Source organism: Dermacentor silvarum, chromosome 11, assembly GCF_013339745.2.
Source record: "Dermacentor silvarum isolate Dsil-2018 chromosome 11, BIME_Dsil_1.4, whole genome shotgun sequence".
In the NCBI taxonomy this organism is placed as follows: Eukaryota; Metazoa; Arthropoda; class Arachnida; order Ixodida; family Ixodidae; genus Dermacentor; species Dermacentor silvarum.
Genome location: NC_051164.1, coordinates 106,502,074 through 106,514,659, shown reverse-complemented (window position 1 = coordinate 106,514,659; position 12,586 = coordinate 106,502,074). Strand labels below are relative to the sequence as shown.

At 47.4% G+C, this 12,586-nt stretch overlaps 1 protein-coding gene across 2 annotated transcripts; it reads left to right on the top strand.

Moving 5' to 3' along the window:
* Positions 1-304: 304 nt before the first annotated feature.
* On the top strand, positions 305-8,854 carry LOC119433075 (armadillo repeat-containing protein 7). 2 transcript variants are annotated; one of them, XM_049658822.1, is made up of 6 exons: positions 305-501; positions 579-677; positions 743-811; positions 2,485-2,622; positions 4,587-4,746; positions 6,770-8,854. In XM_049658822.1, exons 1-6 carry the CDS (start codon positions 423-425, stop codon positions 6,858-6,860), a joined length of 636 nt encoding a protein of 211 aa, XP_049514779.1. In that variant the 5' UTR covers positions 305-422; the 3' UTR covers positions 6,861-8,854. The 2 variants fall into 2 exon arrangements, with proteins under 2 accessions (XP_049514779.1, XP_037556146.1); XM_037700218.2 differs by lacking the exon at positions 4,587-4,746 and having other exon boundaries at positions 309-501.
* The last annotated feature ends 3,732 nt before the right edge of the window (positions 8,855-12,586 follow it).

Here is a 12,586-nt window from a genome sequence, read left to right as displayed (position 1 = left end):
AAAAGGTTGGCTGGATGGATGGATGAGACTGAACCCTTAAAATCGGGCGGTGGCACACGCCACCTAGCCGTGACTATTAACATATTTTGTACTTTGTTAAGGGTGAAATTTCACCCTTGCCTTGATTTTAGCCACCCATCAGATAACCCCCGTTTGGTTATTTCTACGCGTTTAAAGTCAAATTTTGCCTCCACAGTCCCTAAACCTTAATGCTTTGAAAAAATCGTGAACAATTCAAGAAAATCAGCTGAAAGGTGGTCAGCTTGACATGTGGCGCCGTCTCTTAAGTATACTACAAACTAATATGCTTCCCTGAGGCAGTTGCTTAATAAAATGGTGGCTTATGCGTAGCATCCTTATCATCCGTCAGCCGTGTAGACCTTCAAAGCCGGCACGTTTCATGTGGTGATCTTGCGTACGTCATGGCCCGGTACGACCCCAAAGAGAGGTTCAGGTATCTCAAGGAGCTGGTGAACGAGTTCCACACCAGCTGCTCCAGCGGTAAGCACCGGCCCACTCGAACGTTACGTACTGGCAGAAACTGAAACCGTTCTGACAGCTCGGTTGTTTTGTTTCAGAGGCGAAAGAGCAAGTTCTCGCCAATTTGGCTAATTTTGCCTACGACCCAGTAAACTACGACCATTTCAAGCGCCTGAACATTCTCAGCCTATTTATGGGTACGTTTCGACGCGCGTTTTGCGTGAATGCATTTTACATCTTGCCATGGTCTTTGTTTATGCAGATCAGTTGGACAGTGCCAACGATAACCTGAGGGAGTTTGCCATTGGTGGGATTTGCAACCTTTCCTCAGGTGAGCCTGTTGATAAGCTATGCTGTTGTATTTGAGGCAAATGCCGGCGTTTGCGCACTTGCATTGAATGTCTAGTCATATATGCCGTCGGTCTTCGGCTGCAGTGGGGTGCGACTGGAGGCATCGTCATGTTCACGACCGTGTTCACGACCAGCGCAACGAAAATTCTTCACGATGGCGCAATTTTTAAGATTCAGTGCAGCACTGGTTGCCTCTAGTAAGAATCTATATAGCGCGAGGCATTTGCATGCGTGGTTATCGCATGCACCTGCTACACACTCCCGTCTGTAAAGCACCGACGAGGTCATGCACATGTATGCAAGGAAATACGATAACCACACTGCACACGCAAACATTGAGTGCTGCTGCGGCGTCTTGCTGAAGGACCTTTTGCTGAGTGTTATTTACCCGGCAGTGCCTATTCTCCAGGAAGCCGGGAAAAATTCCAAAACGAATTTCTACCTGCACTCGCCTCCCATTGGCTCTCCGAAGGTTAGGTTTGTTAAGGCACACTTGCAGACTCACGGGAACACCTGCAGGTAGTGTTTCCCCGCAGTTTGTCGCGTGACTTCCGAGCGCCAATAGGAGCTGAGTGCCGGGAGAAATTCGTTTCAGAAATTCTCGCGGCTGCCTATTTACCCAATGGCGATGAGAGGGGGAGCAGGGTGAGAGCCATCCCCCACGAAAAGTCGCTTGTGACATTTTCAGCATTTACGCGACAAAAAAAAAAAAAAAAAAAAAAAGAGAAGAACAGGACAGGGACGACACTAGTCATCACCCAAGATTACTGCCAGGAAACTTTCAAGGTTTTCTTTTTCCTAAACGTAGGAAATGTGTCAAATGTCTAAATGACAACTTTCCAAGCTTTCTGCTTAAAGCCACTCTATCCTCCACCGCAATGCTTTATATGTATGTAATGAAGTCGGTGGCTACAGTGAGATGGGGAGAACTGCGTCACTTCGTACAGTGAGCAAAGCTACATGTTGTGTACATGTTGCCAGTTATGATTTCGTGGACTGCTTTCTTGCATTTTCCAGTGATGATTCACTCCACAATGAGCCACGTGACGTAATACCTGTTTGTAAGCACTTGTACAATACCAAGTATGGTATCTCGCGTTTCTCAGTGGTCTGTCATTTCCCACATATTTGTGTCCTACCTGTCCGTATAGAACTTGTTGTGACCTGATTTATCTTGTAGAGTGAAAACAATGACTCTTTACATGGGTTGCTGCTTGAGCTGGATACTTCACAATGGCAGAGGCTCGGCATAATTCAGTTTCATTTGTGAAGTAGATGTAGTACTGCAGATATTAGCAGTTATTAATCAAGTAGCACCTCTTATTGCACTGGTATATGAGCTTTGTTTCAGACCCATTTTCACCGTGAAGCTTGCTTCAGCATTAGTTGGCTAGTGACTGGATAAATGTTATACTGAAAGAACACTTATGCTGAGGTTGGAAGCAATTAAAATATCCTAGAGCTTCATCCCGTAGAATGGGCCACATTTGCTTGTCCTATTGAACTCGCCAAGACCTTTATTCATGCAGTGTTTGGATTGCCTCAGCGGTTTTGTTCAGATAGAGATGGCAGCATAAATTACTGGGGAGGCATCCTCCACTGCTCCTGTCCCTCTGGTGGCTTCCTTTTCATATTGCATTGGTTTCATTACAGACCAGGACTTCCGTGCTGAGGTGCTGAAACCCGAGAACCTCAGCAAATTAATCAGCTGCCTATCAACGTCGCAGGAAGAGACAGTGTTGTCTACGATAACAACACTTATCTCTCTGGGGCTTTCTGGTTGCCAGACAGGTTTGTTGTGCATATCTCTATTGCATTCTTACTGTGTTCTTGATATGGAAGCATATTAAAAAAAAAAATGAAACTAGAGTACATGGACTTCCAGGGTTTTGTGAGAGTTAGAGTGCATGAGGTCTGCTTTGTGAATGCAGGGTTGATGCGAATTGTTCATTGCATCAAGTGAGATGCCGAGCAGAGCATTTGTCGCAACTAATGTGCGTGAAGCTATGTTCCTCATTTTGACATAGATAAAATGAAAATTGAAAAGCAAAGTTGATGTTGCACTCAATTTGTGATATTGAGTGATGACATCGCTGTTTCCGTAATGCCTAGCTCGTTTAATAGTCTCAGAATGCTAATAACTTCAAAAGTGTCTACACACAATCTTGGTTGTTTCAAATCTTAATGTGTCTTCGTTACTGTGACCCCAGTATTACAGTAAAAGCTCGATGATACGAATCTCACGGGGTCACGAAAAATATTCGTATTAGCTGAAATTCGTATCATCGAAACACAATTAAAACTACTGTCGAATCTCGATAATTCGAACTCGAAGGGGCCCGAAATTTTGTTCGAATTAAAAGGACGTATTTTTGAAGTATTCGTGCACCATAGCATGATGCACGAACGGTGCGAGTCGTGAAATATCGCGGCGCGCAAGCGCATAGCAAGCACGGGCCACGAAACTGCCCACACCAGCTAACGGTCGCTTCCCGATAACGACAGAAATGAAGCTTCAGGGAGCGGCACACGGGTGCGCGCGGAGACCGTCGAGGGTGAGGGAGGAGGGCGGCAGGGAAGCGGATTTGGCCGCGTCAACTCCGCCGCTTCGGTGGCTCCCCTCGCCCTCCCTCTCAACTCCCTCGTAGCTCTCTCACCTTCGACTCCGTGCGCACATCTCCGTGCGCGCTCGCCGCCGTGCTGGCGCCAGCTTATTTTAGCCGCCCCCTGAAGTTTCGTTTTCTGCCGTTATCGGGAAGCGAGCGTTTGCGGGCGTGGCAGTTTCGTTGGCCCGACTGTGCCTCCGCCGCTGCTTCCCTCTGCGCTGCTGCCGCAGCGTGCAAGGTCAACATGTGACTAGAAAGTAGAGGAGAAGGGTTCACTGCCATTTTATCCGCGTGGCTGAGACGTCGGCACTAGTGTGTGCTAGAATACGGTTGTCTAGAACACCCTAGTCGGCACGTACACGCTTGTTCCGGCGCGATGCAGAAACGGCGACCTTGCAATTTGAGAGAGGGAGAAATTTCCGCCGCGGGTTCTTTTTTTTCCGTTCCTTCGCGCGCGGCATTGACAGGTCTCTCCTGAGTTTTTGCTCTATGGCGGTGTCGGAGCAATGCCGGTCGGAGGTGCCGCCGCGTTATTTGGCGCGCTGCTAAGAGCATTGTCGGTGCGCGGTATGTTTGAAATAAGCGTGTTCTAATTAACGTGATTCGACTGTAGCTAAATTAAAGAGTCGGAGGTGAACTCACTCAGGCACACGTACGTAAAAAGCATTTATTTCTTCAAGCGCCACCGCTTCAAACTCTTCGCGCCCAGTCGCGGAGTCCGCGCTGTCCGGCGCCGCGCCTCCGCACCAAAAGAGAAGGAGAGAAAGTGCGTGACTGCGCGCTGTTCTCTTTCGCGGCCGTCGGTGGGGCGGCGTTTATTCGTATCAACCGACGCAGGCTGAAAATCGATTCGTAACAACCGTTCTCTAGCACGTTGCAAAGTAATGGGGCTCGGCCGGGACCACAAAAAAATTCGTATCATCCGGAAATTCGTATTAGCCGTGATCGTATCATCGAGCTTTTACTGTATGTCTCTTTTCGTGTGCAGGCTTTTCTTTAACAACAAAGTATATATCTCGGCAGAGTCCTTGAATGATCTGTTAATGGGTGAAGAGGTTGGTGTGACAGATTTGTTCTTATCATGCCACTTCTGCTTTTGGGAAGGTTAATGATGTCACTCGCTTTTTTGCAAACCAACCATGGCAACAGCATGGCTTTGCACATATGTTGAACTTGGCAACCTGCAAGACAGGTTGTTTGAGTGGAATACCAGTGAAGGAGCAAGAAATTCTCAAGACTGCAATAAAAGAGAAGTGGGGGAAGCCAAGGGTCCCGATTTCTGTTGGTCACAACCATATGAAGCCAACAGGTAATTCATACTGTGCAGTGATTGACAGTTAGTGCGTCAGGCCTAAGAGAAGTTTTAGCTCTGGGTATCGATATTCAAATATACTGTACAAACACTTAGAGTAGATAACTACTGAACCTTTGTTTAAATGAAACTTGCTGTATTAAAAAAAGAAAGTGCCGGTTCCGAGTTGATTTTTTATTTAGATTGTAAAATATTACAAAGCAAGTGAAAGTCGTGAACTGAAAATTTTTTAGAGAATGCATGACGAAACACAATTAGTTAATTTCCTATCTCATTAGCTGTTCACAGGGAAATAATTGGTCGCTTCATACTGCATATAACTAGATTCGAATTTCGTTTGGTTCCAAAAGCAACGAAGCCAAGTGCGTGCATGCCACACTCCACTCTATTAGCTCTGCTGGAGCCGGGCAGCATTCTGGCAGTGGCACAACCAGAAATTTTGAGGGGAGGTGTCATGCCTCTGGTACGACTGAAAAATATATGTGGTAAACAAACAATCTTGTGTTACTTTTAAGGTTCTTGTGATTTTTTAGACTTTAAAAATTTGGGCGGATGGTTTGACATCTAGATCCCCCCCACCTCCTGGCTACGCCCCCGGCCTCTGGTGCAATGGTGTAACCACAGGTAGCAGAACTGTTACTATAGTCGGGTACAACTTCAGAAGGCAGGAGAGGCCCCGTCCAGATGATCGAAGCGCAGAAGCTGATTGCTTCTGTGACTACAGAAATTATCCTGCTGACTCGACTCGGCCCAGTTCGAAGCATGGGCTGCCGTGTTCTCCGTTGGTGGGGTCACCGGCCGTCCGGATCATGACGTCAGTGTAGAGTGCACGGCCATTAGTGGAGGCTCGTGTGCATCCGCCTCTGAGGGGCAAATGCCAGTTGCCTTCTAAAGTTGTACCCGACTATAGGTAGCTTCAGTGTAGTGTTCCAGCTCTTTGTGATGTCATTATGCCTATGGTCTGCAATATGCATATCGTCAAACAGACATCTACTGCAACCTATGGCTAATGTGAAATGCGGCAGATCCATCTGGTAGATAAAAATGAAAGTGGTAATGGTGGTGTCTTTTGTTTGACTTGCCATTGCCAAAAGGTGGCGTACCGTAAAAAACAGTGAAAAATCATGACTAATACTTTGTTGTTGAACTGACGAGAGGTAAAGCTAAAGGCAGTTTACTGTTCCTTTGATGGACGCATTACAAATGGCACAGCAGCAATGGTGAGTTTGGCTCATAGCGGGCGCTCTAGGTGTTGCCTTATTGTTGTGATAACTACATAAAGTCTGCAACCCGCTATCCAAGTGCAGGGTGTACATGTAATACACAAAGTTGCCCAATGCATCTTGAGCATGCAGACTAAACCCGCTGTTTTCAGTGGGTGCAGGTGCTTTACAGAAGCTATACTAGAACGCCTATGTAATTGGATTGCACTCTGCCCCTTCTTATGCCACGTTCACACTGGAGTATTTGGCATCCACAGTGACCGGTGTTCATATTGCTTGCCTAAAATAATGGCACAGTATTTTACTACTAGTGCCATCTGCCGAGTCTGCATCAAGTCACACATGTGACAGAGTATCCTGGATGTCCGCACATGCCTCATGCATTCTCTGCTTGCATTGAGTTTGGGTGCTTTTTTCACGTCAATCGTGAAGACAAGACCCAAGGAAGAAGAAGCAATAGTTCTTGGCCCCTAGGCAAGCACATTCTGACTGCATCAGGAACAGAAGAGGCATTTGCTTAAGGCATTTGGCGTCAGCGGTGTTGGTGGGTCTGGCGTGCCCTACAAGTCTTCTGACGCGTTCCAATTTGTCTGCAGTTGTTCTAATTTGTCTGCAGCTAGGGATTCTGGCGGCAGCAATGGCAAAAATATGTCTGGAACCGATCAGTGGGGAGAGGGCCTTTTGGATTTTGCAACCACACTAGATGTCGGATGCCCCAGTGTAAACGTGCCCTTAGTGATCTGTTATATTTCACAGAACTGGGGCTTCATACCATTAAAATTCTTGTTTTGGCACAGATATCACAACAGCATCTGTGATCGACTGCATGGTGCGGTATTCGGAATCTCCGAACACAAGGCTCAGCAACCTTGCCAAGCTCTTCCTTGAAGATATTTGCAGTCCTGAACAAGTCAGCAGTGTCGCAAATGCTGCTGCTGCTACAGCTGTTCCATAGAGTAAAATGGGCCTAATGTGCCTATAAATTGCATGGAGCATACCATGTTTGTACAAATATTTCCGTGGCGGAGCCTCTTTATTACTTTGAAGGGGCTGTTGCAGTTTTAAAGGGATACGAACACAAAGTCTGAAAATTTTAAGAAAATGCTGAAAATGAATCCTCAGTGTGTGATTACACCGAAAAGAAGTCACTTAGGTCATTTTTGAGCCGATGGCTTTATTTTTGGCGTTGTGAGCGCGCACCTCGCTGCCTGACCCCCGGGAGTTGGAAGGCGTGACGTCACGACACCCTCGTCGGTAGCCAGCCGGCCGGCCGCGGTCGTTTGAAGCGCGCCGACGCCGCCATCGCGAGCATGGATTCTAGTTCTGGTGCCTCTACCAGCGATAAGTACACGTCTGAAGACGACCATTCCAATTTGGCAAGAAATATTACTGCTTACGATTATGAGCCTTCCGCGTCAAGCGATGAGGAAGAGCAGGCTGTCGTGGAAGTGCCAGTCAGGTTTTCGCGAACCGTAGCGCGAAGATTTCGCTCTGCACCAGACACTTGCGCAAGAATTATTTGTTATTTCCTCTGTAAACTTGCTTCTTCAAGAGCGCACGCAGGCGAGGCAGCTGCAGGGTACTTCAGCCCTGTGTGGATGACTGTTTATGCTGTAGGCATGAGCATTTGCTGTGAGGTATCAGTACCTCCGAGACTGTCGCAACCACTTAGCCAGCCGCCCGACAGATGACAGCACCTGTCTGGCGTTCTCCCCAGTTTTTCCGCTTTTATCTTTTGGAGAAGTAAAGCTGTGTGTGTGTCTGCCCCGCTGCCATGTAGGACTGATCTCGTGAGTCGCGCTCGCGCGCCAGCCTTGTTTTAGTATGCTTTGCCAGCATTTTTAAAGACATCAGTGCCGTCATGCCCAGCCATGGGCATCTCGCCCCAGCCTCGTCCTCGCACTGCTCAAGAAGGCTGCAAGTGAACGAAAACAGTGCCGACATCTTTTCGCCTCCTCTTTTCAAACGCGCCGCTGATCATTTCTGTGTTGCGTTTTTGTGAGAAGACCGATGGCGCAGTGTCGGGCTTTAGGCGTTGCCTTTTGAGCGGCATGCCGAGGCTTTTCAGCACAGCCGGGCTGGTCACATAATCATCGTCGACGAAGTGGTCCGTGCAAATGAAGTCATTTTTTAGAGGTCTCCAGGCTGGGTGTGATGGCTGACAGGCAGGTATCCAAAGTTTACGCACCTTCTCGTCGCTGGGAAAGGCGTGCGACGGCGTGTCACGACCGACGATGCTATTATAACAGCAATGTCTGGCCATTTCCTTCCGCCGCGACGAACTCGTCAATACCGAGCGACTACCGCGGGAAGGCTCATGTAAGACGCACCACCTGCGTGGAGTGCCAACGGGGATAATGTTCCAGGCGGACCACGTGCAAAGATCGCCGAAATGGGTTAAACAAATGCTGCAAGGGACCGACACCCCCGGAAACACTGCGACGGGGCTGTGGCCGACCTTGGCCGGGTGCGCGCGCGCGCGGGGGTGTTATGACGTCAAATTTCAGCTTCTACCAGCAGCCGCTTGGAGGCAAGGTGCAACAGAAAATCGCAAAAAAAAAAGATGTTTCTCGTTCTTTTTTTTGAAAGCCGCTTATTGTATTAGTCATTTTCAACAGTTCAACTTTTTTTCCGACACAAAAAACCACCCACCAACTTTTGTGTCCGTATGCCTTTAAGCATAACATGAATCATAGCCAGAACAGGCATAAAATGTGTACCTTATGAGCCCATTGTATTTACTGAAGTCATTTCTAACCATGATGCTTGTCATTGTAAACTGGGTCTTAACAGTAGAAGAGTGTGTACATTGTTGTTTTATTTTGTTTCCACACTGTGGTTACATGGATGTATTGAATAAAGTGATGAAGTTATGATAAAAATTGTTTCAAGTATGCTTATTCGTTGTTTGCACATCTGTTGTACTATGGCATGCCTCATAATCAGATTATGGTTTTGGCACCTAGAACCCCAGAATTTCTAGTTCTATACATTTTTGCTGTTTCTATGTAAAATTGAGATCGCAGGAATCTATTTAAAGTATTCTGTTAATAAATGCTGCTATGTTGTGCTTGAAGTGCATGCAAGTGCGGTTATGTCAGTACAAGTGTGCTTGCAGTTCCTGCCATTTTCCTACGATTAGCCTTGTGTCTGTTTCACAGTTAGGGGAAATCTCGGAGTGCATTGCATCGCGATGCGGTGAGCGCTGGAGTTGGGTGCCGGAAGCAGCTCGCGCAGGCGCAGACGGTCAAGGCGCGTTATCTTGAACCACATCGACTGCTACAGCGGCGCGCACTGGCCGCATCGTCGGGGAGCGTGCTACTGTCAAGGGCAGTTCATCGTTATTGCGGGCACTGAGACGATAATGTTAACTAAACGTTGTGCAACGCCAACCTCTGAGGCTTCATTGGCAAAAATGGGGTTCTACACACTTCTTTTGACAGCACGCTTCGTTTGTTCTTTCGAAAAGCCGAGGTACTGAGTGCGTGCACTCATATTTCTTCACTGGGTGTGCTACTGTAATACTCAGCGCCAAGAAGGAGACACAAAAATGTGCGCACAACGTTTAGTTAACATTATCGGTTCAGTGCCCGCAGTACCGATGAACTGCCCTTGACAGTAGCATGCTTTTCGGCGATGCGGCCAGCGTGCGCCGCCGTAGCAGTCGATGTGGTTCAAGACAACGTGCCTCGACCATCTGCGCCTGTGCGAGCTGCTTCCGGCACCCAACTCCAGCGCTTGCCGCATCGCGATGCAATGCGCGCCGAGATTTCCCCTAAGTGTGAAACAGACTGTACATGCTAAAGCCTTTACCAACATGGTAAAGGCTTTAGCATGTACTCAAGGCTAATCGTAGGAAAATAGCAAGAACTTCAAGCATAGTTCTACTGACAACATGGTGAAGGCTTTGGCATGTACTCAAGGCTAATCATACGAAAATGGCAAGAACTTCAAGCACACTTGTACTGCACTTGCATGCACTTCAAGCAGCCTTTCAAGCACTTTCAAGCACTTTCAAACATGGTAAAGGCTTCTTGTAAAAAAAGTGTCATTTTGATCTTTTGGCACATGTGTTATGGAATGCATTTGGATGTTGATATTTATGTTTTGGTTGTGAACAAAAAGTCGCAGTTTTTCCCGAAAGGCGAAGCATCGATTGCGATAGCACATTTGTAGACAGGCTATACGAAGTAAAGATAGTAGTTTTATCGGCCTTATAAGCTTGTTAACATTCGCTTACCAATTAAATTAACAAGCATGGTGTCGCGCGCACAAGCAAACATGAACACATCTCACTCAATGACCGCGTGCACTCGCTGCCGAAATGCTGAAGTGAGAAAGCACGGCAGCAGCAGTGTGCGAATTGGCCTTCATGCTGCCTTTTGCTTTAACACGAAATAATCGGCGAGAACACAGTGCACACGAAGCTCTCAGTACTCGGCGCACTCTGTCTTCATCGCAAATTGCTTTCAAGATAGGGCCTGCACCATGCGCAGTCGCTGCCGGAGTAGAACCCAGCAGTGCTCCTTTTGGCATGAGCATGAAGCGTTGAAATGGAATCTGTTGCAACAAAATGCCAAGTCCTGAACTCTAATGAAATCAGAATTTTAAAGGGGCACTGGTAGCATACGCTGCTGGGAACATCTCAGCCAAGTTTTGTTGCCGTATGCGGTGCGTGGAGCTCGCAAGCGGAGCACGAAGTCACCTTTTTCTCAAACGCTTTCTTTAAAACAGAAGCTATGATCCTCACTCTTTTCTGTGCTCTTTATTTCGTAAGGAAGCGCATTCCAATACGCGGCTTCTATTGGTAGCTGCAGTCGGCTAACCAGCGTAGATACCGCGGCCGCCGCAGGGTGCCACCACGAGTTCACTGGCTAAGCGCATTGCGGCTCGCTGAGGACAAACGTGTTTGGCTTAATTTAAGCGCGTCGTGTACGCACCACAATCGGAAATCATGGCATCTATGTTAACACCCAAAATGAAATTTGAACTGCACGCCACAGTGACATCAGAAGGCGGAGCGTTGTGGCCACGCCCCACTTCGCCGTTGCCTTCGCAGTGCAAGGCATAGAAGAAAGAACGGGAGCACAGCGGAGGCCGTATTTGATTGCCAGGTACTCCGCTTCTGCTGAATGCATTGAAGTACTTTTTTTGCGGCAAATTATTCCTGAAATAGCCTATTTTCACTTGAAATGTCTGTCTCCACTTAGTTAAAAAAAGTGATTCAGGGCCCCTTTAAACGAGAAAACACGAATTATCTAGTTGTGCCTGTATTCGAGCCTTGCTGTTATTCCCTAAGCCCATGGAAGAGTACATGTGCTTGTGGGCCACATCTGACGCAACTATTGCACTCTTCGGCATTTCACTTAATTTTTCTGGGTGCAGTTGGCCGGGATTCTTTTCTCAGATATGCAGAAATTGTCGTCTTTTGCAAGTCTGGAAGCAGTTATGACCACGTCGGAAGGCTGTCTGCATGTCCAGCATTTGGATAAATTGTCGTAGTCAAAAAGTTGACAGAATATTTATAATTTCTCTTCTGATTACTACCTCGGATGATTTTAAAATGTTTGTAGCTATGCTAAAAACAATCCCGAGGAAGCCGCTTATTTTCCGTATGTTCAAGAAATTTAAAACCCATTTTCTGAAAACCCTGCTTCTTCGCTCTGCCAGAGTACCCTGGCTACACGCTGCTGTGAACAGCTTTGGATCGCCTACGCCGAAGCTTACGGAGGCTTCGCCACACCTGCAAGTCGTGCTCCGCAGCTTGTGCACATTCGTGTGGACCGATGCTCCGCTCCTGGCAAGCGCCAGCAAGTCTGTCTGTCGGTTGAAGGTTCTTCGAGAGGGTTATAATGAACAGCGGAACAATATTCGATCGATAAAGGAGGCGGAGTTTGCGATGCCCAGGAGCTAGCCTTAGCGGCGAGTGACACTGATGAGCATACGCATGAACATTGATAAGTGCTGCAAGCGAAGAGGCACGATATAGGAAGGATCGTCGTCTTTTACGAGAATTCCATATTATGTCACACTCACCTGTGACGCCCTCATTGTTTAAAATAAGTCGTCTGGTGTAGTTGAGGCACGTGCTGCGGGTGTCGCGTAGAGTAGGCTCTAAAGGAGCAAAACTAATGTTTCTGTATGTGGCCATGTGTAGAGACACTAAGCAAAACCACACTGAACGCATTTCCTACGTGACGGAACGTGCGTTGGAGCCTCTACATGACTGCTGCGACCAGGGCTGTATGACATGTAAATTTAAGTCAAGGAAACATCCATATGTATAGAATAAGTTTAAACTGACTGCAGTGGCGGCCATAGCCGTATGGCCGTTCAATGTGGATTTTTTATAATGCTTTTCTCTGCCTCATTTACCAAGGCTTACGGCTATTTCCTCTAATGCTGCACTGAGAGCAGCGCGGAAGAAAGCCATCAGCCCAGAGGCTTGCTGACCACTGGCATCATTGCCGATTCGATGTAGGCGGCTAGGTAACATCAGAGTACTTTAATACTATCTTCTGGTCGTCAAAGTTCTATGGCAAATCTTGATATGCCTCGGAAAGTAGCCACAATGTGGCGCAGCGTCGTTTAGAGGGCACTGCGGGTGGAGGGTC

Bases quoted from the DNA above. Each gene is read 5' to 3' on its own strand.
- LOC119433075 (XM_049658822.1), top strand. From the start codon at position 423: ATGGCCCGGTACGACCCCAAAGAGAGGTTCAGGTATCTCAAGGAGCTG. The intron at 502-578 runs GTAAGCACCGGC...GTTTTGTTTCAG, and splicing joins CCACACCAGCTGCTCCAGCG to AGGCGAAAGAGCAAGTTCTC. The intron at 678-742 runs GTACGTTTCGAC...TTGTTTATGCAG, and splicing joins CATTCTCAGCCTATTTATGG to ATCAGTTGGACAGTGCCAAC.